This window comes from Lampris incognitus, chromosome 5 (genome assembly GCF_029633865.1).
Source record: "Lampris incognitus isolate fLamInc1 chromosome 5, fLamInc1.hap2, whole genome shotgun sequence".
Lineage (NCBI taxonomy): Eukaryota > Metazoa > Chordata > Actinopteri > Lampriformes > Lampridae > Lampris > Lampris incognitus.
In genome coordinates this window covers 67,793,458-67,820,932 of record NC_079215.1, presented here as the reverse complement: position 1 = coordinate 67,820,932, position 27,475 = coordinate 67,793,458, and the positions used below count along the sequence as shown (strand labels likewise).

At 47.2% G+C, this 27,475-nt stretch overlaps 1 protein-coding gene across 1 annotated transcript; it reads left to right on the top strand.

Moving 5' to 3' along the window:
* Positions 1 to 256: 256 nt before the first annotated feature.
* pex6 (peroxisomal biogenesis factor 6) lies at positions 257 to 27,475 on the top strand. Its single transcript, XM_056280243.1, has 17 exons — positions 257 to 1,366; positions 5,186 to 5,355; positions 6,748 to 6,831; positions 8,472 to 8,583; positions 8,837 to 8,973; positions 9,329 to 9,437; positions 13,231 to 13,433; positions 13,864 to 14,050; positions 16,195 to 16,271; positions 16,914 to 17,052; positions 17,662 to 17,867; positions 18,656 to 18,717; positions 19,341 to 19,449; positions 20,653 to 20,769; positions 21,484 to 21,561; positions 22,303 to 22,442; positions 26,894 to 27,475. The coding sequence occupies exons 1-17, from the start codon at positions 260 to 262 to the stop codon at positions 27,028 to 27,030; spliced, it is 3,174 nt and encodes a 1,057-aa protein (XP_056136218.1). The 5' UTR covers positions 257 to 259; the 3' UTR covers positions 27,031 to 27,475.

The window sequence follows — 27,475 nt, the reverse complement described above, 5'->3', positions numbered from 1 at the left end:
TTGATTTATTGACTGCCGAAGAAGAGATATTTTGATTTATTGACTGCCGAAGAAGAGATAGTTTGATTTATTGACTGCCGAAGAAGAGATAGTTTGATTTATTGACTGCCGAAGAAGAGATAGCTTGAGTTCTTGATTAATGGGTTTGTCGTGCAGTAACTGTGGTGAGCCATTAGGTGGCGACATCGTAAATTTTTCAAAGGAAACCGCCACTAAATATAAAAGAAGACGTGGAGCTGCTGCGCATGCGTCAATAGACATGGCGGAACAGGTGGAATTGTCGCGTCTGGACAAATTTCCGACTCACTTGAGTCCGCTGGACGTTTTAATCTCTAGATCCAGATTCAACTCCGTCTTCCAGAACCACACGGAAAACACCTCGACCCTCATCTTCACCCCGCAGCGACACCACGGCCCCGGAAAACCGGGACTCCTGGTCTGCGTCCACCGAATGGAGGAGGAGGAGGAGGAGGAGGATTCCAACAAACCCCTCAAACTTTTCACCTCCGTCTTTTTCCTGCAGCATTACGGGTTGCAGAACCGGAGCCGGGGGTCCGTCCGCTCCCTGGAGCCGGTCTCTTTGACCCGAGTGGTGCTCGGAGCTCGGAGCAGGGGGTGTTTCAAGTGGGCCAGCTCCGACCGGTTCTCCGCCGGGCTGCTGCTCCTCGCGTCCTGTCCGGGACGGAGGCTGCTGGTCCGGGAGGGAGACCCGCTTCTGCTCCCTCATCAAGGGGCTCCGCCAGCGGAGGACGTGGCGCAGGGTGTGGGTCGGGGTCAGGATGTGGATCTGGAGGTGTTGGAGTGCAGCCCGGTGATCCAGGGAGTCATCACGGCCAACACTGCCGTGGTGGTGACGGACTCCTCGGGGAGTATGGACCGAACCGTCGCGGCGACTTCCTCCTCCTCTAAAGCCGTGACTGAATTGTTCTTCTCAGATTTTGCGCACTACGCCGGCGGGCTGGGCGGAGCCGGGTCATTGCTCGCCCACAGCAGGCTGCTGGGCTCCGGGTTCTCCGGGTTCCTCCAGGCGCTGGAATGCCGGCTGGAGGTCCGGGTGGTCCAGTGTCCCGGGGTTCGGGATGTAGACCGGGACAGCGCCGTCTTCGTCAGCAGACAGCTGCTCCTCAGACTGGGCATGTTTGACCGGGAGTGGGTGGTTCTGTCCGGGGATGGACCTGCTGCAACGCCGCGAGGTCAGACGAACGGGTGGAGGAAAGTCCACCTGGCTGCAGTCGTGGTTTCGGATTTTAAGCACAGTACCGAACCGGAAGTCCAGGACGACGTCGGGTTCATATCCGGAACTCACTGGTTCAACCTGACGCAGGGAGAAGCGGTCCCCGTCGGTACCAGGACTCTAAGGATCAAGGTTGGTCTGATTCTAGATACGGTTCGATAGGGCTGATTTGATACTGGAACGATCCTTTAGTGCCGAGTCGGTACTTTCACACATTTAACACCATTTCCAACATCACAATATTGATAATATTACAGTTCGGTTCTGGGGGGTTTCCCTTCTTATCCAATAAAGTGTGAACTGCCTCAATCCCAGGGCGTTTCCAGCCAAAGGCACTTGTTTTAGTTTAAACCCCGTCATACTTTACACAGGGACTGGCCAGGATGCAAGGAGAGGAGGTGACGAAGGCGGGTGAGTTTAAATACTTGGGGTCAGCTGTCCAAACTAACGGGGAGTGCAGGAGAGAGGTGGAGAAGAGGGTGCAGGCAGGGTGGAGTGGGTGGAGAAGAGGGTCAGGAGTGATGTGTGACAGAAGGGTACCAGCAAGAGTTAAAGGGAAGGTTTACAAGATGGTAGTGAGACCAGCTATGTTATATGGTTTGGAGACAGTGGCACTGATGAAAAGACAGGAGGTGGAGCTGGAGGTGGCAGAGATGAAGATGATAAGATTTTCACTGGGAGTGATGAAGAAGGACAGGATTAGGAAGGAGTATATTAGAGGGACAGCTCAGGTTGGACGGTCTGGAGACAAAGCAAGAGAGACAAGATTGAGATGGTGTGGACATGTGTGGAGGAGAGATGCTGGGTATACTGGGAGAAGGATGCTGAATATGGAGCTGCCAGGGAAGAGGAGAAGAGGAAGGCCAAAGAGGAGGTTTATGGAGGTGGTGAGGGAGGACATGCAGGTGGCTGGCGTGACAGAGGAAGATGCAGAGGACAGGAAGAGATGGAAACGGATGATCCGCTGTGGCGCCCCCTAACGGGAGCAGCTGGAAGTGCTACTACTAGTACTAGTAGTAGATTTTACAAAAGGGTTAACGTGACATCATCCAAGTTTGGCCCTGTGCTGGTTGGCTACAAAGTGTATGGAAATTTTTATTGGACTTTAATTAGGGGGTGGGTACTGAAACCCCGGTATTACCGTAGTGTTGATAAGCGTGGGCGGTAACGGTTCTGTTGTAAGTATTGGAGAAATTTAAGAAAATACATTTCTTATTCATGTAGGCTACATGAACTTTATCCATCCATTATCCAAACCGCTTATCCTGCTCTCAGGGTGGCGGGGATGCTGGAGCCTATCCCAGCAGTCATTGGGCGGCAGGCGGGGAGACACCCTGGACAGACCGCCGGGCCATCACAGGTCCATATATATCTCACCAACTCTTTCTAATTTGCAATAAGATTTAAGACATTTGCCTATGATGCTTTTTCAACAAGCCGTTCACACTGCGTGGTGTTTCGTCCACCATGGACCGCCTGTTTGACCCCCTCGGGTTTGTTGCCCCAGTGACAGTACATGGCAGGGAGCTAAGCAGCGACACCTGTGACTGAGACACACCAGAAGAGAGGCGGCAAGAATGGGAGTACGCAGGGAGCCGGGCTTCTTCTCTGACACATCAAGCCATGGGAGTGGTGGCGTACATCAGAGCCGTAAAGGAAGATGGGAGCAGCGACGTGGGTTTCGTCTTTGGAAAAGCCCGGCTAGCACCCCAATCTAAGTCTGCCATATGCCGCTGTGATGGTCGTGGAAACGGCAGACTTCATCCTCGGTGAAATCGACTTCCGGCCAGATGCGGTCAAGCTTTACTGCGAAAGCCAAGTCGTCCTGGGGTACACACATAACAAGAGTAAACGCTTTTATGTGTATGTGCACATAGGAGCCGGTGTATACGTCACTCCTCAAAGCCTGAGCAGTGGCTCTGCATCCCTTCTGAGCAGAATCCAGGTGACATCGCATCCAGATCCCTTCACACTTCATAGCTGGCCGCAACAGCTCGGCTCACTGGACCGGCCCTCCTCCACGAGCGCTATGAAGAGGGACAGGAGACAACGCAGTCACATGAGCTAGTCGATCCAGATGAAGAGGTTGAGATCCGGCCTAGTGTGACATGCTGGGCTACTCAAACTCGACTAAAGTCTGACCACCAGCGGGTTCCAGAGGTGTTCAGCATGGAAGTCACTGGTGAGAACTGCGGCTCTTCTCATTCACATTGCTTGCTCACACCAAGCAGCCCGACAAGGTGACAGCTGTAGAGGACGGCATAGGTGCCATAAGCCACGCACTCCTCAAGTGACGTCTCAAGCTGCATACGTCATCGTCAAGTCGGCACAAGGTGAGACCTTCGTGGAGGAAATGGCCACACTTGCAGCAGGGAAGCCCATCCCTACGAACAGTGCTCTCTTTAAACCCAGCCCTGAGCTCGGTGGAGCAAGTCTTACCAGGACTGGAGGCCGGCTGAAGAACGCACGGCTGGAAAGCCGAGCGAAGAATCCTCTCATCTTGCCTAAGAATCACCACATTTCCAGACTCCTGGTCCACCACCACCACGAACAGGGGAAACATCAGGGACGCCGTTTCAGTGAGGGAGCCGTCCGAGCTGCAGGCTTGTGGCTCGTCGGAGGCAAAAGGCTCATCAGCTCCATGGTCCACACTACGTAGAGATGTCCCGATGCCTCTTTCTCACTTCCCATGCACAAATGCGTACCATGAGCCACAAACATCTCACTATCCACAAAAATAGGGATTTGCAGATATGCATAACTTAATCTGTAAACGTGTATTTTAATTTTACAAACAAATGGTTTCACTACAACAGATTTACACATTTGTGGATCAATTGTACATGTGTGTATCACTTCCTGTCGGTTTTGTGATCGCCCTCCTACGTGTTTGTGGATTTGTGTCCAATTCGTACCGTAGCAGAACCCTTCTGTCTCTGGTTTATCTAAGACAATAACTAATCCATAATTCTCCACATTGTAGGGCGTCCAGGTAGCGTGGCGGTCTATTCCGTTGCCTACCAACAGGGGGATCGCTGGTTCAAATCCCCGTGTTACCTCCGGCTTGGTCGGGCGTCCCTACAGACACACTTGGCCGTGTCTGTGGGTAGGAAGCCGGATGTGGGTGTGTGTCCTGGTCACTGCACTAGCGCCTCCTCTGGTCGGTCGGGGCGCCTGTTCAGGGGGGAAGAGGGACTGGGGGGAATAGTGGTGATCCTCCCCCGCGCTACGTCCCCCTGGTGAAACTCCTCACTGTCAGGTGAAAAGAAGCAGCTGGTGACTCCACATGTATGGGAGGAGGCATGTGGTAGTCTGCAGCCCTCCTGGATCAGCAGAGGGGGCGGGGCAGAGACCGGGACGCCTCAGAAGAGTGGGGTGATTGGCCGGATACAGTTGGGGAGAAAAGGGGGGGGGGATTCCACATTGTGAAAACTTTGGTAGTATCTGATATGGTGCAATAGTGTTTCCATCTTCATCATAGCAGCCAGATGAGGAAGAGGAGGACAGCAGGTGGTGTTGAGTTAGCAGAAGAAGTGAAGTTGTTGTGTCTAACCAGCAGATATGACAGAACAAACTGGTAGAAGACCTTCACCAACACACAGTACTGCATCAATAAGTACCACTCAGGTTCCAGCAGGTTTTATACTGTGTTTCTGACACCACAGTCTAGCTGACTCTCATTCATCTGGGTGGTGCTCAGACACCACCTCACCACCACCTACATAGGAGTCTGGAAGTTAAATAACATGTCCATGGAAAGACTGATGAGTGTTCAGTGTCTCACGTCCCTGCTGACGGAGGGAGGAGTTCCATCAGGATCCTCCACCTTTTTTAAAAGAACACCCGTTTAAAATGGTCTGCTGGTTTTGACGACTGATGTTCTCTGAAGCTGCAGAGAAAGTTGAAATGTTTTCACTGGTAAATGACCCTCTGCTTTCTGTGTCCTGTCAGAGATGGAAGCAGACTTCTCCTCAGGCAGGCGCCCGGCTGTCCGAAAGCTTCTGCCGGTTGGCGTCCCCCCCGTTTGCCAGGGAGCTTCACATCGAGCCAGTTGTCTCTCCGGAGTACAGCGCCCACGTCTGCTGCGACGCCCTGCTGTGTGCCCACTTCACCCTACCAAGGTCAGGAATCAGGAACCGTTTATTGTCCTGTCTTACATGTACTTGCATACACAAAGAAACCAAATGTCGTTCCCCCCAGCCCACAGCAGTGCAACACAAAAGACACACATCCAACATTTCCCCAAAACCATACAAAAATAGGGAAAAAATCAACAAAAACACAAACCGTTAACCACACCGTCCGAAAAAATCCCTCTGTCCGGGAGAACGAACGCCAGCCGGGACGACTGTCAGGACCGCCGGTGTGCATGAGCTAGCAGTTAGCTTAGCCTGCTCCGCTTCCACGGCCTGTCAGACCACCCTCGGTGTTTCCTCTTCGGGCACAGCTCCGGGCAGGGCCGTGGTCCTTGGGCTTACCGGATGCAGCAGATCAGCCGATCCAACGCCAGCTCTCCCAGCCAGACACCGTCGACACACCTCCCCCGCTCTCCACACGACGATGCAGACAAAAACACCGCGGAGTCGACGCTAGGCGAGGCCGCCGCCAGACCTCCTCAGTGTTTCCTCTCGGGTACAGCTCCGGGCAGCTCCAGAAAGGGCCCTCAGCTCTCTTGGCCGATCCAACGCCAGCTCTCCCGGCCAGTCGTCAGGTCGAGTGTCCTCGGATGATGGCCGTTAAACAAAACAAATCGACGAACAAAATAAGAAGCTTCACACGAAGACAAACTTGGACGTGGCCAGAGACACTGGGTGAGGCCGCCACAAACGCGAGTTCGTGCCGCCATCTTCCCACACCAGAAGCAGAAGGTCAGAGAAGAACAATCGACACGCTAGGAATTGTGGGATAGAGTCTTCTTCTAAGCCTCGTGAGCGAGACCAGTCTGGGTCTGGCTGTTGATTGCGTCCGTCGTTCTGCTCACTGAGAGCGAGTCTGGGGAGGCAGCCGGTCCAAAACATAACCTGTCCCATCACAGCAGTGGAGACGAGACTGAGGGACAGATGTACCAAGATGAGTTTTACTCAGCAACAACAGCAGCAACGCTGGTGGTCGTGGAAACGTCACACGTGTGACAGAGTAGGGGGGTTTCCATGACAGCCAACGTACATCATCCTGTTGTGCCCTGTGCTTGTCATGTGACTCTTTATTCTACAACATGGCTTCCTCACACATCTCATCCTACCAGTCACCGCTTCTGAACACCTGGAATCAGCCTGCACAGCTGTGATGTGACTACCCCCCCCCCCCGGTTGTAGCTGGTATCAGCTGGTATCTGCTCTTTACTCCTCCATTAGGGGGCGCTGTAGGGTGTCATATAGCACAGCAAGTTGTGTAGTGGACAGTGTTGTGTTCACGTTGCTCTGAAATACTGATCCATCACATTTGAGGACAAAATGGATTTCAGGTGCCGTGTGAACTCACAGGAAGTGTTTCTGCTGTCTTATCTCTTCCAGACTGGTGACTCTTGGTGATGTTCTGACCATTCCTGCCGAAGCCCATCCAGAGATGCTGGAAAGCAGCTCTGAGGGAGCCAACAGGTATCTGATCTGAATACTCTCCTCTGAATGGAAACTAACCATGACTGGCTGGTTATGGGTCATGACTGGCTGGTTATGGGTCATGACTGGCTGGTTATGGGTCAGGACTGGCTGGTTATGGATAAGGACTGGCTGGTTATGGGTCATGACTGGCTGGTTATGGCTCAGGACTGGCTGGTTATGGGTCATGACTGGCTGGTTATGGGTCATGACTGGCTGGTCATGGGTCAGGACTGGCTGGTTATGGGTCATGACTGGCTGGTTATGGGTCATGACTGGCTGGTTATGGATCAGGACTGGCTGGTTATGGGTCGTGACTGGCTGGTTATGGGTCAGGACTGGCTGGTTATGGATAAGGACTGGCTGGTTATGGGTCATGACTGGCTGGTTATGGCTCAGGACTGGCTGGTTATGGGTCATGACTGGCTGGTTATGGGTCATGACTGGCTGGTTATGGATAAGGACTGGCTGGTTATGGATCAGGACTGGCTGGTTATGGATAAGGACTGGCTGGTTATGGGTCAGGACTGGCTGGTTATGGAGCAGGACTGGCTGGTTTTGGATCATGACTGAAGGTTTAAGGTTCATATGGAACATGCAGCAGTTCAACACGGTGTTGCCAGAGCAGTGAAGTGTTTTGTAGTGAAATACTCTCAGCTCAGCGACATTAAGTTAAATAGAAAGGTAATGAGAATCATGTGTATTGGCCGTGTAGGCTTGCACACACATGGACTGTGACTCCGGTTCAATGGCTGTCACAGAGAACTTAACATAGAATAACAACACAACTATCTTCACATATAGAGAAACATATGAGATAAAGGTAAAATATAGAAAACTAGAAGAGTGTGCACATGGATGGCATGGTGGCCCAGTGGTCAGCACTGTTGCCTCACAACAAGAAGGTCCTGGGTTCGAACCCCAGGCCGTCCCAGGTCCTTTCTGTGTGGAGTTTGCATGTTCTGCCCGTGTCTGTGTGGGTTTTCTCCGGGTGCTCTGGTTTCCTCCCACCATCAAAAAGACATGCATGTTAGGGTTAAAACTCCTGCCTGTGCCCCTGAGCAAGGCAGTGGAAAGAAGAAGTGGAGTTGGTCCCCGGGCGCTGCAGCTGCCCAGTGCTGCTATACAACGGGATGGTTACATGCAGAGAGTAGATTTCATTGTAAGAATACAATCCTATGTCAGGACACAATTTCAAATAAAGAGGCTTTCGGCTTTCAGTCGAGTGCAGATCCCCACCAGGTGGCGCTCCCCCTCTGCGCTTAGACTTGGTGACAAACCACCCCTTTTTTTGGCCTACTGGGGGAAGGGAAAATACGGAGGCACTGCCTGCGTATCTGCCCTGCTCCGGTGCTCGGACTTGGGTGAAAAACCAGCTGAGGGGTGAGCACTCAGTCGTGGTATAGAACAGGTTTTTCAGAGGTTCTGAATCGAGGTCCTTGATCATACAGGCATAACCGCACAAAAGGTTTAGGCTGATAGGTTCAGTTCCTCCTGTACTTCCTAGATAAAAGCTACTGGTTAAACTGTAGCTCCCCCTTGTGGAGAAGCATGGATTATAACTCGAAATGTCTCGGTGTGGACACGTCCCAATTTCTCTTGAAGTTTGAACAGCTTGTTTGACCTTTGACCTCCGTCAGGTGGCCTGTACGGTACTTCAGAGTGAAGAAGGTGTGCGGCTCTGCAGAGAGAGAGGAAGAGGATGGGGGAGGATCTTACCTGGCAGACCGGTTGCATACGTCCTTGTACACGGTGAACTTTGACCTCTAACATCAAGCTGCTTGTTAGCAAGTGCACAGAATCTGCTACCGCCGTGTTATGTCGCAGATATTTAGCCTTTAGAATGACGACACTGTTATTTATGTTGGGGATTCAAGTGCTAATTTGACTCGATTTCCTTTCAAAGACATTTGAAGGTTGATACTGATTTTGAAATTGTGTTTGTGCCTCCTCGTATTTGGACAGGGTGCATCCAACAACGGCCTGACTTCTTGTTTGTGTGCAGGCAGGGTCCTCCAATAGCCCGGTTCCGTACTGTTCTGCTGGCGATGGAGGGTCGCTGTGGGACAGCCTTTCACCACCCGGCCTCAAAAACACTGTGGACCAAGTCGTCGCCATTATCCTCCCATACATCAACCACAGGTGAGGCGGAGCATTCACGTGAACACTTCCCACACTGCTGCCGCTTCTTTCAAGCAACTGAAACTAAAGCCGGGCCTGATCGACGACCAAAATACAAACTTCACACGACGACACAAACTTAGACGCAGACAAAGACGCTGCATAACCGGTACTGGGTGAGGCCGCTGCAAACGCGAGTCCGCTCCGCCATCTTCCTACACCATAAAAATACAGGGGCGGTGGTGTTGGGTGGATGCCGTATCCCACCTGCACAAACTGCCATCGACTGTAAATAGAAGCACACTTCCTGTGGTGAGAAGTCGTGTCGCAGTCCTCTCTGACCTCGGTGTGTGTTGTGTCCTGTCGTTTCGTGAAGCTGTGCCGCTCTCAGCAGCTGTACGGTCCTCATCCAGGGACCACGGGGCAGCGGGAAGGTCACCGCCGTCAGGGCCGCCAGCAGGAGGCTCCACCTGCATCTGTTTAAGGTAGCGTCACTCAACTCCATACCAGTGTTGATCAGAATCATGTTAACTGGCCATGTGGGTTTACACCACATGGAAGGTGACTCTGGTGTCGTGGCTCTCTCTGTACTGAACACAGAATAACAACACTACTACACAACCCTCTCAGTGTACTGAACTTAGAATAACAACACTACTACACAACTCTCTCAGTGTACTGAACATAGAATAACAACACTACTACACAACTCTCCCAGTGTACTGAACATAGAATAACAACACTACAACACAACTCTCCCAGTGTACTGAACATAGAATAACAACACAACTCTCTCAGTGTACTGAACATAGAATAACAACACAACTCTCTCAGTGTACTGAACATAGAATAGCAATACAACTCTCTCAGTGTACTGAACATAGAATAACAACACTACTACACAACTCTCCCAGTGTACTGAACATAGAATAACAACACAACTCTCTCAGTGTACTGAACATAGAATAACAACACAACTCTCCCAGTGTACTGAACATAGAATAACAACACAACTCTCTCAGTGTACTGAACATAGAATAACAACACAACTCTCTCAGTGTACTGAACATAGAATAACAATACAACTCTCTCAGTGTACTGAACATAGAATAACAACACAACTCTCTCAGTGGTGTGTGTGTGTGTGTGTGTGTGTGACAGTATATACAACATGTACAATACAGTATATACAACATGTACAGTACAGTGTATACAACATGTACAGGACAGTATATACAACATGTACAGTGTATACAACATGTACAGGACAGTACAACATGTACAGTACAGTATATACAACATGTACAGGACAGTATATACAACATGTACAGGACAGTATATACAACATGTACAGTATAGTGTATACAACATGTACAGGACAGTATATACAACATGTACAGTGTATACAACATGTACAGGACAGTACAACATGTACAGTACAGTATATACAACATGTACAGTATAGTGTATCAGAGGTGGGAGTAAGTCACACATATGCAAGTCTCGAGTAAGTCTCAAGTCTTAACCCTCAAGTCTCAAGCAAGTCTCGAGTCATTTTTGTGAGTGTCGAGTCAAGTCATAGCTTTGGTCAAGTAAGTCACAAGTCAGGTCACAAAATTATAATAAGCTGGAAGACAACCGTCTTAAAGTGCTGAACTTTTATTTGCAACAAATATTTCAATATGTCGCAACAAACCATTGCATTAAATAGTGAACTTGAACAACTATGACTTCTATGTCCATTACTCCTTCAAAGAAGGAGTCCCAGTACACATGCGCGGGAGGGAACTGGATTTACTGAGGGAGTCATGTGGGCTCCGCCACGATAGGTGGCGCTATGCACTCTTTCAGCTTGTTTGTATTGGGCCATTACCGGTTGACCTATTACGTCACACACGCAGAGCACAACAATCGTCGTGGTGAACTAGGAAGTTAGCGACCCCTCCGAAGAAGACGAAGAAGAAGCAGTTCGGCTCTTTCAGCTGAGTAAGCGTATAATCCGTCTCTTCATCCGTCCAAAAATGAGCTCTCGATGTTTTCGCCATGTTTGCAGTTACTGGCTTCCTCTTCTTGTGTCCCCCTCTTCTTCGGTTTACGCTGTTCGACTTCCGGGTCAGACTTGGGGCGCGGAAAGTTAGCGCGTGCGCAGATCGCCTCGACCAGCTCCAGTCCGACTAAGGTGTACACATGCAGAAGTAAATCCGCTTCCAGTGGCGTCATCTGGGTGTGTTAGTCCCACTATTACAACTTCGATTTCAGTCGAGCTAACGTGTTTACATGTATTTTAAAAGTCCGGTTTTAGTCGGACTAACGGAATAACTCGATGTTTTAAGGGTCATGTAAACTACTGACTGTCAAACATAAAACTAGAGTTGCATGGAGCGTCCAAGGAAGGACCCCTAATGTAGGCTACACGCTGAGTCGCTGTACATTGTACGTTCAATACGTGCAAGTACTCTTCTATATTTCATATCAACTCCTTGCCGTGACATAAACTATACTAAGACTCTTCAGGCCCGATTACACGGTCGGAACCATTCTATCATGTACTACCGTGCTGTGGGCTATGGGAAAGTGTGTGAAAGCGAGGGAGAGTGCGCGCTTTTACCAAAGAACCCTTGCTAGCACCAAGCCACTACATTGACTTAGATGATAGTTAATATGTTATTTAGCACGATAGCCTCACTCCGCCTCCTCTCAAACTTTCCTCATAACAATACCGATTACAAATAACTAAGTTAGATATACATTAGCACTACGTTTCATAGCCCTGAGGCTGCAGACACTGGCAGCTAGCTAACTGGCAGCTAGCTAACTGGCAGCTAGCTAACTAGCAGCTAACAAACTCTACGTTGAAATGTAGACCTAGCAGCTGGCCAGAACTGATCTGCCAGCTGAATCATACCGTACTTCTCCTTGTGTAGCCTGAAATGCCGAATAAAATTCCACGTGGTGCTGGAGGTGTCCGAAACGTTGGCTCTGCAGACCTTGCAAACAGCTACTCTTTTTTTTTGTTTTCAGTCGAATATTCTTTGAAGCCAAATCTTATAATTTTGGGAACAGCGGTGCCAGCTGCACCTTCCATCTTCCAAAGCTCCACTCCGGCCACTCTGCAACCACCGGCCCTGGGGTGATGCGTGCGTCACTTGGTTAGATTACAGGTTGCCAGGTTAGCCCACATGCAACAGGAAACATCCATTTGACAAAAAAATCATATTTTTAATAATTCACATATTAATGAAGAAAGCAATGACTTGTCAAGTCATTGCATGCAAGTCTACGTCAAGTCTCAAGTCATGAATAGCAAGTCAAAGTCAAGTCGAGTCTTTTATCGCTGTTAGTCAAGCAAGTCACAAGTCCTCAATCTGGCGACTTAAGTCTGACTCGAGTCAAGTCACTCGACTCGGGTCCCCCATGTCTGCAGTGTATACAACATGTACAGTACAGTGTGTACAACATGTACAGGACAGTGTATACAACATGTACAGGACAGTACAACGTGTACAGTACAGTGTATACAACATGTACAGTGTATACAACATGTACAGTACAGTGTATACAACATGTACAGGACAGTGTATACAACATGTACAGGACAGTGTATACAACATGTACAGGACAGTACAACATGTACAGTACAGTGTATACAACATGTACAGTACAGTGTATACAACATGTACAGGACAGTGTATACAACATGTACAGGACAGTGTATACAACATGTACAGGACAGTACAACATGTACAGGACAGTGTATACAACATGTACAGTACAGTGTATACAACATGGTTGGATTTCTTTGACAGTGTTGTGTTCATTTGAACAAGCCGAACATCTAGAAATGTTTAAAATCTGTTTACCGTCTGGCAAGAAATAACTGACTGAGTTTGTCCTGCTGAGTTGACTCGTTTGTGGTTTCTTTTAACTGCTCATCTTCATGTGGTTTAATTAGCGTTCAGCTGGCTGTAAGGACCGCGCTGCTCTGTTTGGGAACAGGCGGTACAAATGAAGTCAGGTTGTAGCTCCCTGTGAGATGGACTGTAGCACTGAAGTCCTCATCCTCTCCACAGCCTGCTACAGACTGTGTGATGTGGGCCGTCTCAGATGAAAGATGACTAAATGTGGCGATATATTTGGTTGTGGCTCCTAAACGGTGGTCCTACGTGGCACTGTGAGACAGGTTCACTGTGAGACAGGTTCAAACACGGCCGTTATGACGGTCTTGTGACCGAAGATGAGCTGGGACCAAAGTGAATGAATTTATCTTCCATATTGCAGGTGGACTGTGTGAGTGTGTGTGCAGACACTGCTGCAGCCTGCGAGGCCAAGCTGAAGTCAGTCTTCCAGAGAGCCGAAGCCCATCAACCCTGCGTCCTCTTGCTAAGGAACCTGCAGCTCCTGTGCCAACCTAGAGAGGGTGCTGAGGAGGACGCCAGGATCCTGGCCTCGCTCTGCCAGCTGCTCTCCAGCACCCCCAGCAGGTGACATGGAATCCCCACCTAAGGGTGTTAGAGCTGCTGGGGTTGTTGGGGAATGGGTGGGTAGTTTGTTGGTTAGAAAACTGTTAAGTTAAAGCAGTTATGAATTGTTTCCTCCTGGGTGCTGCCCTCTACTGTTCAGTGATGTGAATAACAACAACAGATAAACTGAACAAGATAAAGTAACTCAAATAGAAAGGTAGTGGATCCTCTCCTTCAGTAGAAGTCAGTTTACTGTGATGGCTGTATAGTTTACTGAGACCAACTACCACAGAACCAGTCAACCAGCTGTTTTAATCAGTACCAGTCAGTAACACCGACTGACATGATATTTAATAGGACAGCTGGTATGTAATATCATCCTTACATCAGTCCAGTGGTTATCTTCTGTAATGGTGAGCCTTACTGACTGACTACCCCGTCTGTTTTCCAGCGTGGTGGTCGTCGCGACAGTCAGCCGGCCTCGCGACCTCCCTGCAGGCATCATGGCAGGGTTTGTCCACCAGGTGTCAGTGCAGAGTCCCAGCGAGGAGGACCGCCGGGCCATGCTGGTTGGCCTCAGCCGAGACCTCCCACTGGGGAGAGACGTGAGCCTGGAACTCCTCGCAAAACATACAGCAGTGAGTCGCCACGCAAACTGCTTCATGAAATACGCATTCTCTCATGCTGTGATAACAAACACATTATTAACCAGTGTCGGCACTCAGCTGGGTCCATAGATGATGAACGAGAAGCTTCTGACGGGAGCTTTTAAGTAAAATTGAAGTTTTTCCCAGAAATAATTACGTAGAATTTTGCGAATGAGTCGAGGCAGTTCTAAAGATTTAACTGGTTAGTCTGACTGCTTATTTACTTAGTAAAGTCACTGCAGGAGTCGACTGGCTTACCAGAGACAAACGTCCAGCTGTAATAGTCTGGTTGTCATGTCCAGCCCGGGTCCAGCAGACACCGTCTGTTTATTTTATTTTATTTTTCTTTTTTCAATTTTCTCCCTTTTTCTCCCCAATTGTATCTGGCCAAGTACCCTGCTCTTTCTGAGACGTCCTGATCGCTGCTCCATCGCCTCCCTGCCAATCTGGGGGATGCCCCGACCGACCAGAGGAGGCGCTAGTGCAGCGACCAGGACAAATACCCACATCCGACTTCCCACCCACAGACACGGCCAATTGTATCTGTAGGGATGCCCAACCAAGTCGGAGGTAACACGGAGATTCGAACCGCCAACCCCCGTGTTGTCAAGCAACGGAATAGACCGCTACGCTACCCGGGCGCCCCACCGTCTGTTTACTGTGTTGTCTGTATGCTGATGTTAATCTACATCATACATTCTAAAGGCCCTGACACACCAGGCCGACGGTCGGCCGTCAGCCAATGTTGGGCTGTCGGTGAGCGTCTGTGGCCCTAGTTTTTGCAGTGTGTATCGCACCGTCGGTACTAGTCAGACCCCTGTCGGCAGCTTTTTGGCCGATTCAGCATGTTGAATCGGCGGAGCTAGTGAAGGAGCTCACTGCTTATTGGATGGACTCAAAGCTCATGAGAAGTAATACAGACCAGTAGGCACCTTTAAATGAAGTGTTGAAATGATGTCGTCTAAAATCAGCATGCAGCACTACGTGCCTAAAGTTTAACGTACATTTTTTAAATAACCCCCTACATCAAAGTTCTGTAAATAATCCCTACATCACAGTTCTTTAAATAGTCCCCTACATCACAGTTCTGTAAATAGTCCCCTACATCACAGTTCTGTAAATAATCCCTACATCACAGTTCTGTAAATAATCCCTACATCACAGTTCTGTAAATAATCCCTACATCACAGTTCTGTAAATAATCCCTACATCACAGTTCTGTAAATAGTCCCGTACATCACAGTTCTGTGGTAAATAGTCCCCTACATCACAGCTCATTAAATAGTCCCCTACATCACAGTTCTGTAAATAGTCCCCTACATCACAGTTCTGTAAATAATCCCTACATCACAGTTCTGTAAATAATCCCTACATCACAGTTCTGTAAATAATCCCTACATCACAGTTCTGTAAATAGTCCCCTACATCACAGTTCTGTGGTAAATAGTCCCCTACATCACAGTTCTGTAAATAATCCCTACATCACAGTTCTGTAAATAGTCCCCTACATCACAGTTCTGTGGTAAATAGTCCCCTACATCACAGCTCATTAAATAGTCCCCTACATCACAGTTCTGTAAATAATCCCTACATCACAGTTCTGTAAATAATCCATACACCACAGTCCTTTAAATAATCCCCACATCAGTTCTTTAAATATAATAAAAGAAGTTTCCGGTGTGGGAAGATGGCAGCGTAAGTTGACATTTGCGGCAGCCTCACCCAGTACCGTCCATGCAGTGTCTTTGTCCACCTCTGCTTCTTAAGTTTTGTCTTCGTTTGATGGCTGGGAGAGCTGGCGCTGGATCGGCTGGGAGAGCGGGGCAGGCTAAGCTAACTGCTGGCCCCTGCAGACCGGCAGCTCCGACAGTCATCCTGGCTGGTGTTCGTTCCCTTGGACAGTGATTTATATGTTAGTTTGGGTATGTTTGTTAGTTTGGATATATGTGTTAGTTTGGGTATGTGTGTTCTTGTAGTTCTTGGATGTGTTTGTGTCTTTGTGTTGTACTGCAATGGGAAGCCGCATTTCGTTTCATTTCATGTACACAAGTGCATGAAATGAATCGACAAATAAAGTGTTCCTGATTCCTGAATAGAAACCTTGCTGCTGTCTTACGCCTCATTCTCTTCATCAGGGTTTTCTGCTGGGAGATCTTGGCGCCCTGCTGGTTGAGGCTGGCAGAACTGCCCGCAGACGACTCCTCCAGACCTGGTACAGCTCCATCTCCCCACCCCCACCTTCACCCCGCTCCTCTTCGTGAGGGCTTGTTAGGAATGAAAGAAGCTAAAAACTTCGTCACACTATTGCCACACAAAGACCCGCACAGAGATACGAGACACCCCGAAACAGTGTCCTGGTGACACACCAAGTCCTGTACCACATTTTTTGTGTGTTGGAGTTGAACTCTTGATCCATATGTCGCACAAATCTTCACTTGTCTTTGGAGGTGATTGGTCAGATTAACGTCACATGGCCTCTTTTCAACAGTTTCACTTTCCTCTGAGACGTCCACATGAGCACCTCTTAGTCAGACTCTGTTCTTCTCAAAATGAGAAGAAAGTAAAGCAGCCCTGATGGACACAGCAGTAAACTAGAGAGAGAGAGACGGGAGGGAGGGAGAGACAGGTGTGGAAAGAAGAGAGGGAGGTTTTTTTTTCTGCAAACATTTTGTAAAACTTGAAGCTGTTGCAAGAGTGTTTTACGCCACATGAAACACCTGTGTTGATGCACAGTCGTCTACAACATCCAAATCAACAAAATCATGTTTGACAGTTTAAGTGAGTAATCCTCGATTTGACTTGTCTTCAGACACATTGATTCTGTTTCTCAGCATAGGTTCTGGTCTGTCTGTAGTTCTGTTCAGGGGCCTGGGGACCCGGCCCAGCTGGAGGTGGTCCTGCGTTCCAGTGGGGTGACGATCCGGGCCCAAGATTTCACCGCGGCCCTGGACAACCTGCAGAACGCCTACGCCCAGAACATCGGGGCCCCGAAGGTAAAACCGCCTGGTTTTGGGTTCTGTTCCAACTGGGTTCAGCCATATGAAATGAGGATCCGGTCAGAGTTGTGTGAGATGGAAAAGGGTTGTCATGCTTTAGTCCTCAAACAGTCACAGAATTACAGAAATGATTAAACTGGCAGTATTTTCTCTGGGTTTTCTTCTGACTGGAAAACAGTGTTGACAGAAGGCGTTTATGACCAGCTTCATGAGGCCAGACTAGTTATCTGGGTTTGGAAGAGACAACCTGAGTCTCTTGAACCTCCTTCAGGAGACGGATGCTGATGTCAAGTTACTGTGTGCATGTCTCTCTCTCTCTCTCTCTCTCTCTCTCGCTCTCTCTCCTCTCTCTCTCTCTCTCTCTCTCTCTTTCTCTCTCTCTCTCTCTCTCTCTCTCTCTCTCTCTCTCTCTCCCCTCTCTCTCTCTCTCTCTCTTTCTCTCTCTCTCTCTCTCTCGCTCTCTCTCCTCTCTCTCTCTCTCTCTCTCTCTCTCTCTCCCTCTCTCTCTCTCTCTCTCTCTCTCTCTCTCTCTCTCTCTCTCTCTCTCTCTCTCTCTCTCTCTCTCTCTCGCTCTGTCGCGCTCCTCCCCCACCCCACCCCACCCAGATCCCCAGTGTACGCTGGCAGGATGTGGGCGGTTTGCAGGAGGTGAAGAAAGAGATCCTGGACACAGTTCAACTTCCGCTGGAGCGTCCAGAACTCCTCACGCTGGGTCTGCACCGCGCTGGACTCCTCCTGTACGGCCCACCAGGCACTGGGAAGACCCTGCTGGCAAAAGCTGTGGCCACTGAGTGCTCAATGACCTTCCTCAGGTTACAATTTTCATCATCATTTTCATTTTTTATTTCGCCTGCATAGGTCAATCCTATGCACGGTGGCGTGGGCGGCACGGTGGCGCAGTGGTTAGCGTGGTGGCGTCACAGCAAGAAGGTCCTGGGTTCGGGTCCTGGGGTAGTCCAACCTTGGGGGTCGTCCCAGCTCGTCCTCTGTGTGGAGTTTGTATGTTCTCCCCGTGTCTGCGTGGGTTTCCTCTGGGTGCTCCCGTTTCCTCCCACAGTCCAAAGACGTGTAGGTCAGGTGAATCGGCCGTACTAAATTGTCCCTAGGTCTGAATGTGTGTGTGTGTGTGTGTGTGTGTGAGTGGGCCCCGTGATGGCCTGGCGACCTGTCCAGGGTGTCTCCACGCCTGCCGCCCAATGGCTGCTGGGATAGGCTCCAGCATCCCCGCGACCCTGAGAGCAGGATAAGTGGTTCGGATAACGGATGGATGGAATCAACCCTTGTGTATATATGTGAAGATTGTTGTGTTGTAGTGTTGTTATTCTACAGTGGTACTTGAAAGTTTGTGAACCCTTTAGAATTTTCTATATTTCTGCATAAATTTGACCTAGAACATCATCAGCTTTTCACACAAGTCCTAAAAGTAGATAAAGAGAACCCAGTTAAATAAATGAGACAAAGATATTATACTTGGTCATTTATTTATTGAGGAAAATGATCCAATATTACATATCGGTGAGGAGCAAAAGTATGTGAACCTTTGCTTTCAGTATCTGGTCAACTGTTTGTTGAGTTTGTTGTGTTTCTGTCTTGTCTTCAGTGTGAAAGGCCCAGAGCTCATCAATATGTATATTGGACAAAGTGAGCAGAACATCAGAGAAGGTTTGGATCACTCCATTATCAAAGCATTTGTTATCAATCTTATAAAAGGTAAACATGTAATAGCTACCGTCCTGAGTCTGCTGGGTTTACTGGACCAGTGTGTCTCCTGTGTAGGTGGTGGTGAGATGATTGTTGTCTGAGCTCCATTCAGGTGAATGAGGGTCAGTAGGGCTGTGGTGTCATTAACAATAAAACCTGGTTGAACCTGAGTTTTACTTAATGATGTCGTACTGTTTGTTGGTAAAGGTCTTCTACCAGCTTGTTCTGTCATATCTGCTGGCTAGACACAACACCTTCGCTTCTTCTTCACTCTCAACACTACCTGTCTTCCTAGTCCTCGTCTGGCGACACTATGCACCCTGTCATTTTTCCTGGCAAAGTCCTACCAGACAACAAACATCCACATCACACACTACTAAAGTCTGCAGGATTTGGACATTTATGGATTATATACTTTTTTGAATGCACCACGGACAGAAAATATCACAAAAGTTATGGGGCAGATTAGCCGTGTTTACTGCCCTAAATGTGTTTGTTAGAGCAGTAATCTGTCACAGATCTTATTCTTCGTATACTCAACCATGGCCCACAGCTTTTTGTCATTTCTCGTTCTCTGCTGCCAGTCTTCTCCAAAGCACGAGCTGCTGCTCCCTGCGTCATCTTCTTCGATGAGCTGGACTCTCTGGCACCCAGCAGGGGGCGCAGTGGAGATTCTGGCGGGGTTATGGACCGGTGAGTTTCACTGGCTGTGTGTAGTCCGAGTCTTGCTCAGTAAAACACCACAAACGCTCCATTTACACTATACACTTCATGAATCCAGACTGTATCCAGATTTGGTCCGTCCTCATAGTATTTACATTCGTTCTAATGGAAAAAAAACATCTCTGGTAGCCACCTTATCTTGTTGCACTCTAGACCGTTATCTTGCCTTTTTTTCTGATGTTTTCAACTTGAGACTGATGGTGAATGTCACCAGAACTGGCCAACATATGGACTTTCTGGGTGGTGGCATCAGTCAAGCCCCTTTCCCACCAAAATTACCTGGGTTTTTTTAAACGCGGCTGAACCCGCTAAAAATTGCCGATTGACACCTTTCCCACTGCCGGTAGCCAAGTACGTCTTTCTGTGTTTTGTTTTTTTCCTGGCGTGTCACATTCGACGTCAGAACGTGCGCCGGAAAAGGTTTTCAGTGTGATTGGGAAGTAAACAGTAGAAAGCAGCATGGAGGACAGTGAAAATGTTACGTGGTTACTTCTTTTTTATATCTGTTCCTTACTATTCAGTCCCTCTTTCAAACTCCATGCCGACTCATTTGGAACGATGTTCGAGCGCTGCTTACGTGGAGACGGACGGAATTTGTGATCTGCGACTCCTAGGATGACTAGGAGTCGCAGAAGTCCCCAACGGAGGCAACAAGCCTTCATTGCCTCCATGATAGCTATTGTTGGTAGTGGGGCCCCGACCGGTCGTCATATGTGGGTCGGAGAAGGAGCAAAAATTAGGGGGTCTACTCGGATGTCCTGTTCCCATCAGTGCCAATCGGAGCGGGAGCCGATAAAAACCGGTGTCTATTGCAGAGTCATTTGACCCAGGGCTGAATGCCGATTGTACCCTTTCCCACTGGCCAAAAAAGTCGGATGTTAGCGGGTGTTGGCGGGTTTGTTGGCCAGTGGGAAAGGGGTATCAGTGGCCTGACATATCACTGTCTTCATTCTTCACCCTTCACGTTTTATCTATGTGACTTCATCACTCATCTAAGTGACTTCATCAGAGACTGACGAAACGTTTCTCCCAATAAACTTTGTGTCCAGATGATCTGATTCAACTCCCTGGGGTTTCCTTAGCTGGATTATTGAGCATGCATCAAGATATCATTGTCTTGTCTCCTCCTGGATTGGTTGTGGTGCTGTTATGAATTCTCTGCTGATGTTCCAGGGTGGTGTCGCAGCTGGGAGCAGAGATGGATGCTCTGCAGTTGTCCGGCGGGGTGTTTGTGATCGGGGCGACCAACCGACCGGACCTACTGGACCAGTCCCTGCTCCGGCCAGGAAGGTGAGTGCTCAGTAGTCCAGCAGGGGACGGGGCCCATGCAAACACATTAATCTGTTTTCTTAGTGTTTTGTGTAGTGGTTTCATATGGATTAGAACTGGAGCTTTGTAAGCTTACAAGTCTCACCAGTCAGTCTCTCTGTGGAGTCTGTGGTTGTCCTTTCACCGAGAGCGATTTCAAAAACACAGGTCTGTCCAAAAAGCGGATGGACCAGTCACAGCATTGAGGGTTGATCCAAGGGGGGTGACGCAGGGTAGACACAACACATTACAGCTCTCGACATCAACCGATGGAGAACAGTTGCCTCAGGGATTTTGTTGAGATCCAAATAAATCAGAGCTGCACGACACCAGTCGACTGGAAAGATTCGTCTCGTTTTTAGAGGTTTTCATGAGAATATTAAGTGGACATTATGTGGGTACAACGTTTTACTGATAGTTAATTTTCACTGTGTCTTCAAAGCTAAAACAAATGAGGGACTGCTGCCCTTCGTCTTCATTGTGTAGCTTGAGGATTGTCCCATATAACATCTCAGCGTTTCTTCTCCGATCAAAACAGACTGGTGTGATTTGGAATTTGAAGACATCCATAGTCTGATGAAGATTTTTTTTTTTCAGATTAATTACTGTGCTTCTATATTCCACCATATTTAATCACCTGGCTCAGAATCCAGTTGTAAATGTTAGCGTTCCTCTCTGCTCCTTCCTCCCTGTCAGGTTTGATAAACTCGTCTACGTCGGGATCAACACGGACAGAAGCTCTCAGCTTCAGGTTCTCAAAGCCATCACCAGGAAGTAAGTCAGACCACAGTGCAGAATATTTTGAAGGAAAAATGTTGAGATTTTTACTTTACTATGTCCATGATCCTTTGAGTAAACCTGAAAGTAGAGTGGAGGAATGAACCTCTCATATGATTCATGTTCAAGGCTCAGCGTTTTCAGTTTTTACTTTTCAAAGCCATCCAGCATGCTGAATTTCACCACAAGAGGACACTTACATAACCTCACATGAACAGGAACAACTTTTGGATCCGTGGAAACATAAAATCTGGGTGAAAATCAGTTTAAACCGATCTGCTCCTTTTAAAAAATCTTGGTATTTTTCGGTGAAAATCGGTAAAAACCGAAAACGCTGAGCGTTGTTCATGTTTCTGAGTTGTAAAATTGCTGCTTATAAAGTAACCTTGAAAAAGTAGAGGGGTTACTTATTTTTGTAAATTAGTAACGAATGTTACTTTAACATCAAAATAAAAACCATAAGAATTTAAGGTACATTTTTTTACTTATGGAGCGCTGCCCTTCTACTTTTTGATGATTTCTACGTTATTTTGTGCAGAGCGCCAAACTGATTACGAGAAGTGCTCTTTCCTCACTGTTCGTTTCGTTACCAAGATTCAGACTCAGCCAGATCCACAGAGACTGCCGAGGACCGCAAACTAATGACTGGTGTAAACCCCAGTGGAGAAGACTCCGAGTCGGGGTAATTTGTGACTCCGCCCTCTTGTGGTTTGGATAATGTGTGCATTCCTCGTGCAGGTTCCACCTGGACCCTGGTGTCAGTCTGCAGGAGGTGGTGGAGCGTTGCCCTCCCCAGCTGACCGGTGCCGACCTCTATGCCCTCTGCTCAGATGCCATGATGGCTGCCATCACGCGGAAGATCGCCCTTATCACCAGAGGTGAGAACCTGCTCTCGCTTTATCCCCAGGAGCTTACGAACGAGGCCTGAAAGAAACAAAAATTCCTCCAGAAAGGTCACCGTGATGGACAGAAAGGTCAATGTGATGGACAGGCGTGACTTCACAATGTGCAAATGATAAAAAGGAGCAATATATTGTTAAATGATTTGATAAATCCAGTGAGCATTTGATTGATTTGATGAAAGTGACATTTTTATTTATTTTCTGTCCATTTGTCATTTAAATGACATATTTCCTCGTTTTGTTTGAGGCAAGCCTTGAAAGAGTGGAGGAAAGATGTGATGAAAGTGAATGTGAACTGAAGAAGAAAGATGTGATGAAAGTGAATGTGAACTGAAGAAGAAGTGAATGTGAACTGAAGAGGAAAGATGTGATGAAAGTGAATGTGAACTGAAGAGGAAAGATGTGATGAAAGTGAATGTGAACTGAAGAGGAAAGATGTGATGAAAGTGAATGTGACCTGAAGAAGAAAGATGTGATGAAAGTGAATGTGACCTGAAGAGGAAAGATGTGATGAAAGTGCATGTGAACTGAAGAAGAAGTGAATGTGAACTGAAGAGGAAAGATGTGATGAAAGTGAATGTGAACTGAAGAGGAAAGATGTGATGAAAGTGAATGTGACCTGAAGAAGAAAGATGTGATGAAAGTGAATGTGACCTGAAGAGGAAAGATGTGATGAAAGTGCATGTGAACTGAATAAGAAGTGAATGTGAACTGAAGAGGAAAGATGTGATGAAAGTGAATGTGAACTGAAGAGGAAAGATGTGATGAAAGTGAATGTGAACTGAAGAGGAAAGATGTGATGAAAGTGAATGTGACCTGAAGAAGAAAGATGTGATGAAAGTGAATGTGACCTGAAGAAGAAAGATGCGATGAAAGTGAATGTGACCTGAAGAAGAAAGATGTGATGAAAGTGAATGTGACCTGAAGAAGAAAGATGTGATGAAAGTGAATGTGACCTGAAGAGGAAAGATGTGATGAAAGTGAATGTGACCTGAAAAAGAAAGATGTGATGAAAGTGAATGTGACCTGAAGAGGAAAGATGTGATGAAAGTGCTTGTGAACTGAAGAAGACAGATGTGATGAAAGTGAATGTGACCTGAAGAAGAAAGATGTGGTGAAAGTGAATGTGAACTGAAGAAGAAAGATGTGATGAAAGTGAATGTGAACTGAAGAAGAAAGATGTGATGAAAGTGAATGTGAACTGAAGAAGAAGTGAATGTGAACTGAAGAGGAAAGATGTGATGAAAGTGAATGTGAACTGAAGAGGAAAGATGTGATGAAAGTGAATGTGAACTGAAGAAGAAAGATGTGATGAAAGTGAATGTGAACTGAAGAAGAAGTGAATGTGAACTGAAGAGGAAAGATGTGATGAAAGTGAATGTGAACTGAAGAGGAAAGATGTGATGAAAGTGAATGTGACCTGAAGAAGAAAGATGTGATGAAAGTGAATGTGAACTGAAGAGGAAAGATGTGATGAAAGTGAATGTGACCTGAAGAAGAAAGATGTGATGAAAGTGAATGTGAACTGAAGAGGAAAGATGTGATGAAAGTGAATGTGGCCTGAAGAAGAACAATGTGATGAAAGTGAATGTGAACTGAAGAAGAAAGATGTGATGAAAGTGAATGTGAACTGAAGAAGAAGTGAATGTGAACTGAAGAGGAAAGATGTGATGAAAGTGAATGTGAACTGAAGAGGAAAGATGTGATGAAAGTGAATGTGACCTGAAGAAGAAAGTGTGATGAAAGTGAATGTGACCTGAAGAAGAAAGATGTGATGAAAGTGAATGTGACCTGAAGAAGAGTGGTGAATCTTCAGCTGACTTGATGAGTTCAGACAGTTTGATAAAGTAATTGTTTATTGCAAACTCTCAGGCCATTTGAGTCATTTTGGTTGTTTCTGCTCAGTTTCACAAGTTTTTTCTCTGTGTCCACTGTCAGTGTTTAAAATACTATCATGAAGACTGACATACAAAGCAGGGTTGTGTACTGGCGAGAATCTAGCGATACGATACGTATCACGATACAGGGTTACGATTCAATGTATCGTGATATATTGTGATACTGTAAGAAAGGTGATATATTGTGATACTGTAAGAAAGGTGATATATTGTGATACTGTAAGAAAGGTGATATATTGTGATACTGTAAGAAAGGTGATATATTGTGACTTCATAGGCCTGTGTTCTTTGTGCTTATGCTACTTCCTGTCTCAGTTTACGTTGTTGGGTTGGCGTGGAAGAGTCACATGGCTGAAGATAGATTACAACACTGTTATCTAGCGGTCGTGGGGTTACACACAACACAACATGTTTGTCACGAACGTTTACATGTAAACAATTAAAAATTGATACAGTGGTGTTGAGAATCGATACAGTATCACAAAAGATAATATCGCGGTACTCGAGTGTATCGATGTTTTCTTACACTTCTACAAGTAAACACCACTGCAGTTAGCGTCATCCTGTTTTGCTTTTTTTTTTATCTTCTTTTTTGTTTTCCAATTTCATGATTTAATTTCTTGATTTCATGATGCTATGACAGAAGAAACGTATTCAAAAGCAACACAAAAGAATATGTTCATATGTGGGGGTTTCAGTATAGACCTGTTAAATCCACATAAGCACAATAAGACAGAAGACTTCATCAATACAATGTGTAGTTTGGGTTTATATGCTAAAACCACTAGACCTAGCAGAACCACGCCACACTGTGCCACCTTAACACACAATATATTCACACACATTCTAGAAGGCCACGCTGAGAGCAGCTTATAATACATGACATCACTGACCATCTACCAGTTGTTACTGTCTATGACTGCAATTTTAGGAAGAACAAAGTTCCAGTAACATTAAATGTATAAGAGTAAGAACACAGGAATCCATGAACGCTTTCAAACATGAATTACTAACTCATAACTGGAATAGGGCGGCACGGTGGCACAGTGGTTAGTGCAGTCGCCTCACAGCAAGGCCCTGGGTTTGAGCCCCGGGGTAGTCCAACCTTGGGGGTCGTCCTCTGTGTGGAGTTTGCATGTTCTCCCCGTGTCTGCGTGGGTTTCCTCCGGGGGCTCCGGTTTCCTCCCACAGTCCAAAGACATGTAGGTCAGGTGGATCAAAGACATGTAGGTCAGGTGAATCAAACACCTGTAGGTCAGGTGACTCAAAGACATGTAGGTCAGGTGAATCAAAGACATGTAGGTCAGGTGAATCAAAGACATGTAGGTCAGGTGACTCAAAGACATGGAGGTCAGGTGAATCAAAGACATGTAGGTCAGGTGAATCAAAGACATGTAGGTCAGGTGACTCAAAGACATGTAGGTCAGGTGACTCAAAGACATGTAGGTCAGGTGAATCAAAGACATGTAGGTCAGGTGAATCAAAGACATGTAGGTCAGGTGAATCAAAGACATGTAGGTCAGGTGAATCAAAGACATGTAGGTCAGGTGAATCAAAGACATGTAGGTCAGGTGAATCAAAGACATGTAGGTCAGGTGAATCAAAGACATGTAGGTCAGGTGAATCAAAGACATGTAGGTCAGGTGACTCAAAGACATGTAGGTCAGGTGACTCAAAGACATGTAGGTCAGGTGACTCAAAGACATGTAGGTCAGGTGAATCAAAGACATGTAGGTCAGGTGAATCAAAGACATGTAGGTCAGGTGACTCAAAGACATGTAGGTCAGGTGAATCAAAGACATTTAGGTCAGGTGAATCAAAGACATGTAGGTCAGGTGACTCAAAGACATGTAGGTCAGGTGAATCAAAGACATGTAGGTCAGGTGACTCAAAGACATGTAGGTCAGGTGAATCAAAGACATGTAGGTCAGGTGAATCAAAGACATGTAGGTCAGGTGAATCAAAGACATTTAGGTCAGGTGAATCAAAGACATGTAGGTCAGGTGACTCAAAGACATGGAGGTCAGGTGAATCAAAGACATGTAGGTCAGGTGAATCAAAGACATGTAGGTCAGGTGACTCAAAGACATGTAGGTCAGGTGACTCAAAGACATGTAGGTCAGGTGAATCAAAGACATGTAGGTCAGGTGAATCAAAGACATGTAGGTCAGGTGACTCAAAGACATGTAGGTCAGGTGAACCGAAGACATGTAGGTCAGGTGAATCGGCCGGACTAAGTTGTCCCTAGGTGTGCCCTGGACTGGACTGGCGGCCTGTCCAGGGTGTCTCCCCACCTGCCGCGCAATGACTGCTGGGATAGGCTCCAGCATCCCGCGACCCTACTCGGGATAAGCGGCTTGTATAATGGATGGGTGGAATTTCATGATTTAGGACAACTGTAAGTAAACATTTACACTGTCTGGACTGTTGCATATGAACAAATAAACTTGAGAATTGAATCATCTGTGTGTATATGTCTCTCTCTCTCTCTCTCACTCGCTCTCTCTCTCCTCTGTCTCTCTCTCTCAGGCCTGGAGACAGAGGAGTCTCCTCTCCTGCTCTCTGCAGAAGACTTCACCAGCGCCCTGGAAAACCTCCAGCCATCGGTCTCTGATGGGGAGCTGCTCAGATATCAACATATTCAGCAGACACTGGCTGCAAAGTAACGCACACCTCCTCCCAGGCCAGGAAGCAGGAGCCGCTCCATCTGCACTTCACAGTGGCTGGTAAATCCTGGGTGCACCAGGCGTTTCACTCTCCTGCCAACCAGCGACATGGTGGTGAGAGTAACACCTTCACATGATGGCTGGTTTCCTCTTGTACTGGGCGATAGATTATACTGGTTTTGCAGACCCAGCCAGAAGGTTCCCAGTTTGTTGCTGGGTGCTGAGGGTCTTGTTTCCCAGTGTGGTTTCAGTTTCACAGGGCGATCTTCAGCGGTCAGATATTAAAATCCAATCTCACTTTTGGAGAGATTGTCGAAAAATATTGTAAATATGCTTAAAGTTGTAATTCTAATATAACAATGCTTTCGTTGTTGTTGAGTTTGACGGATTGTATAGTGTTTAAACTGTAAGCTCTCGCAATAATAAACACAGTCGCACATCTAAA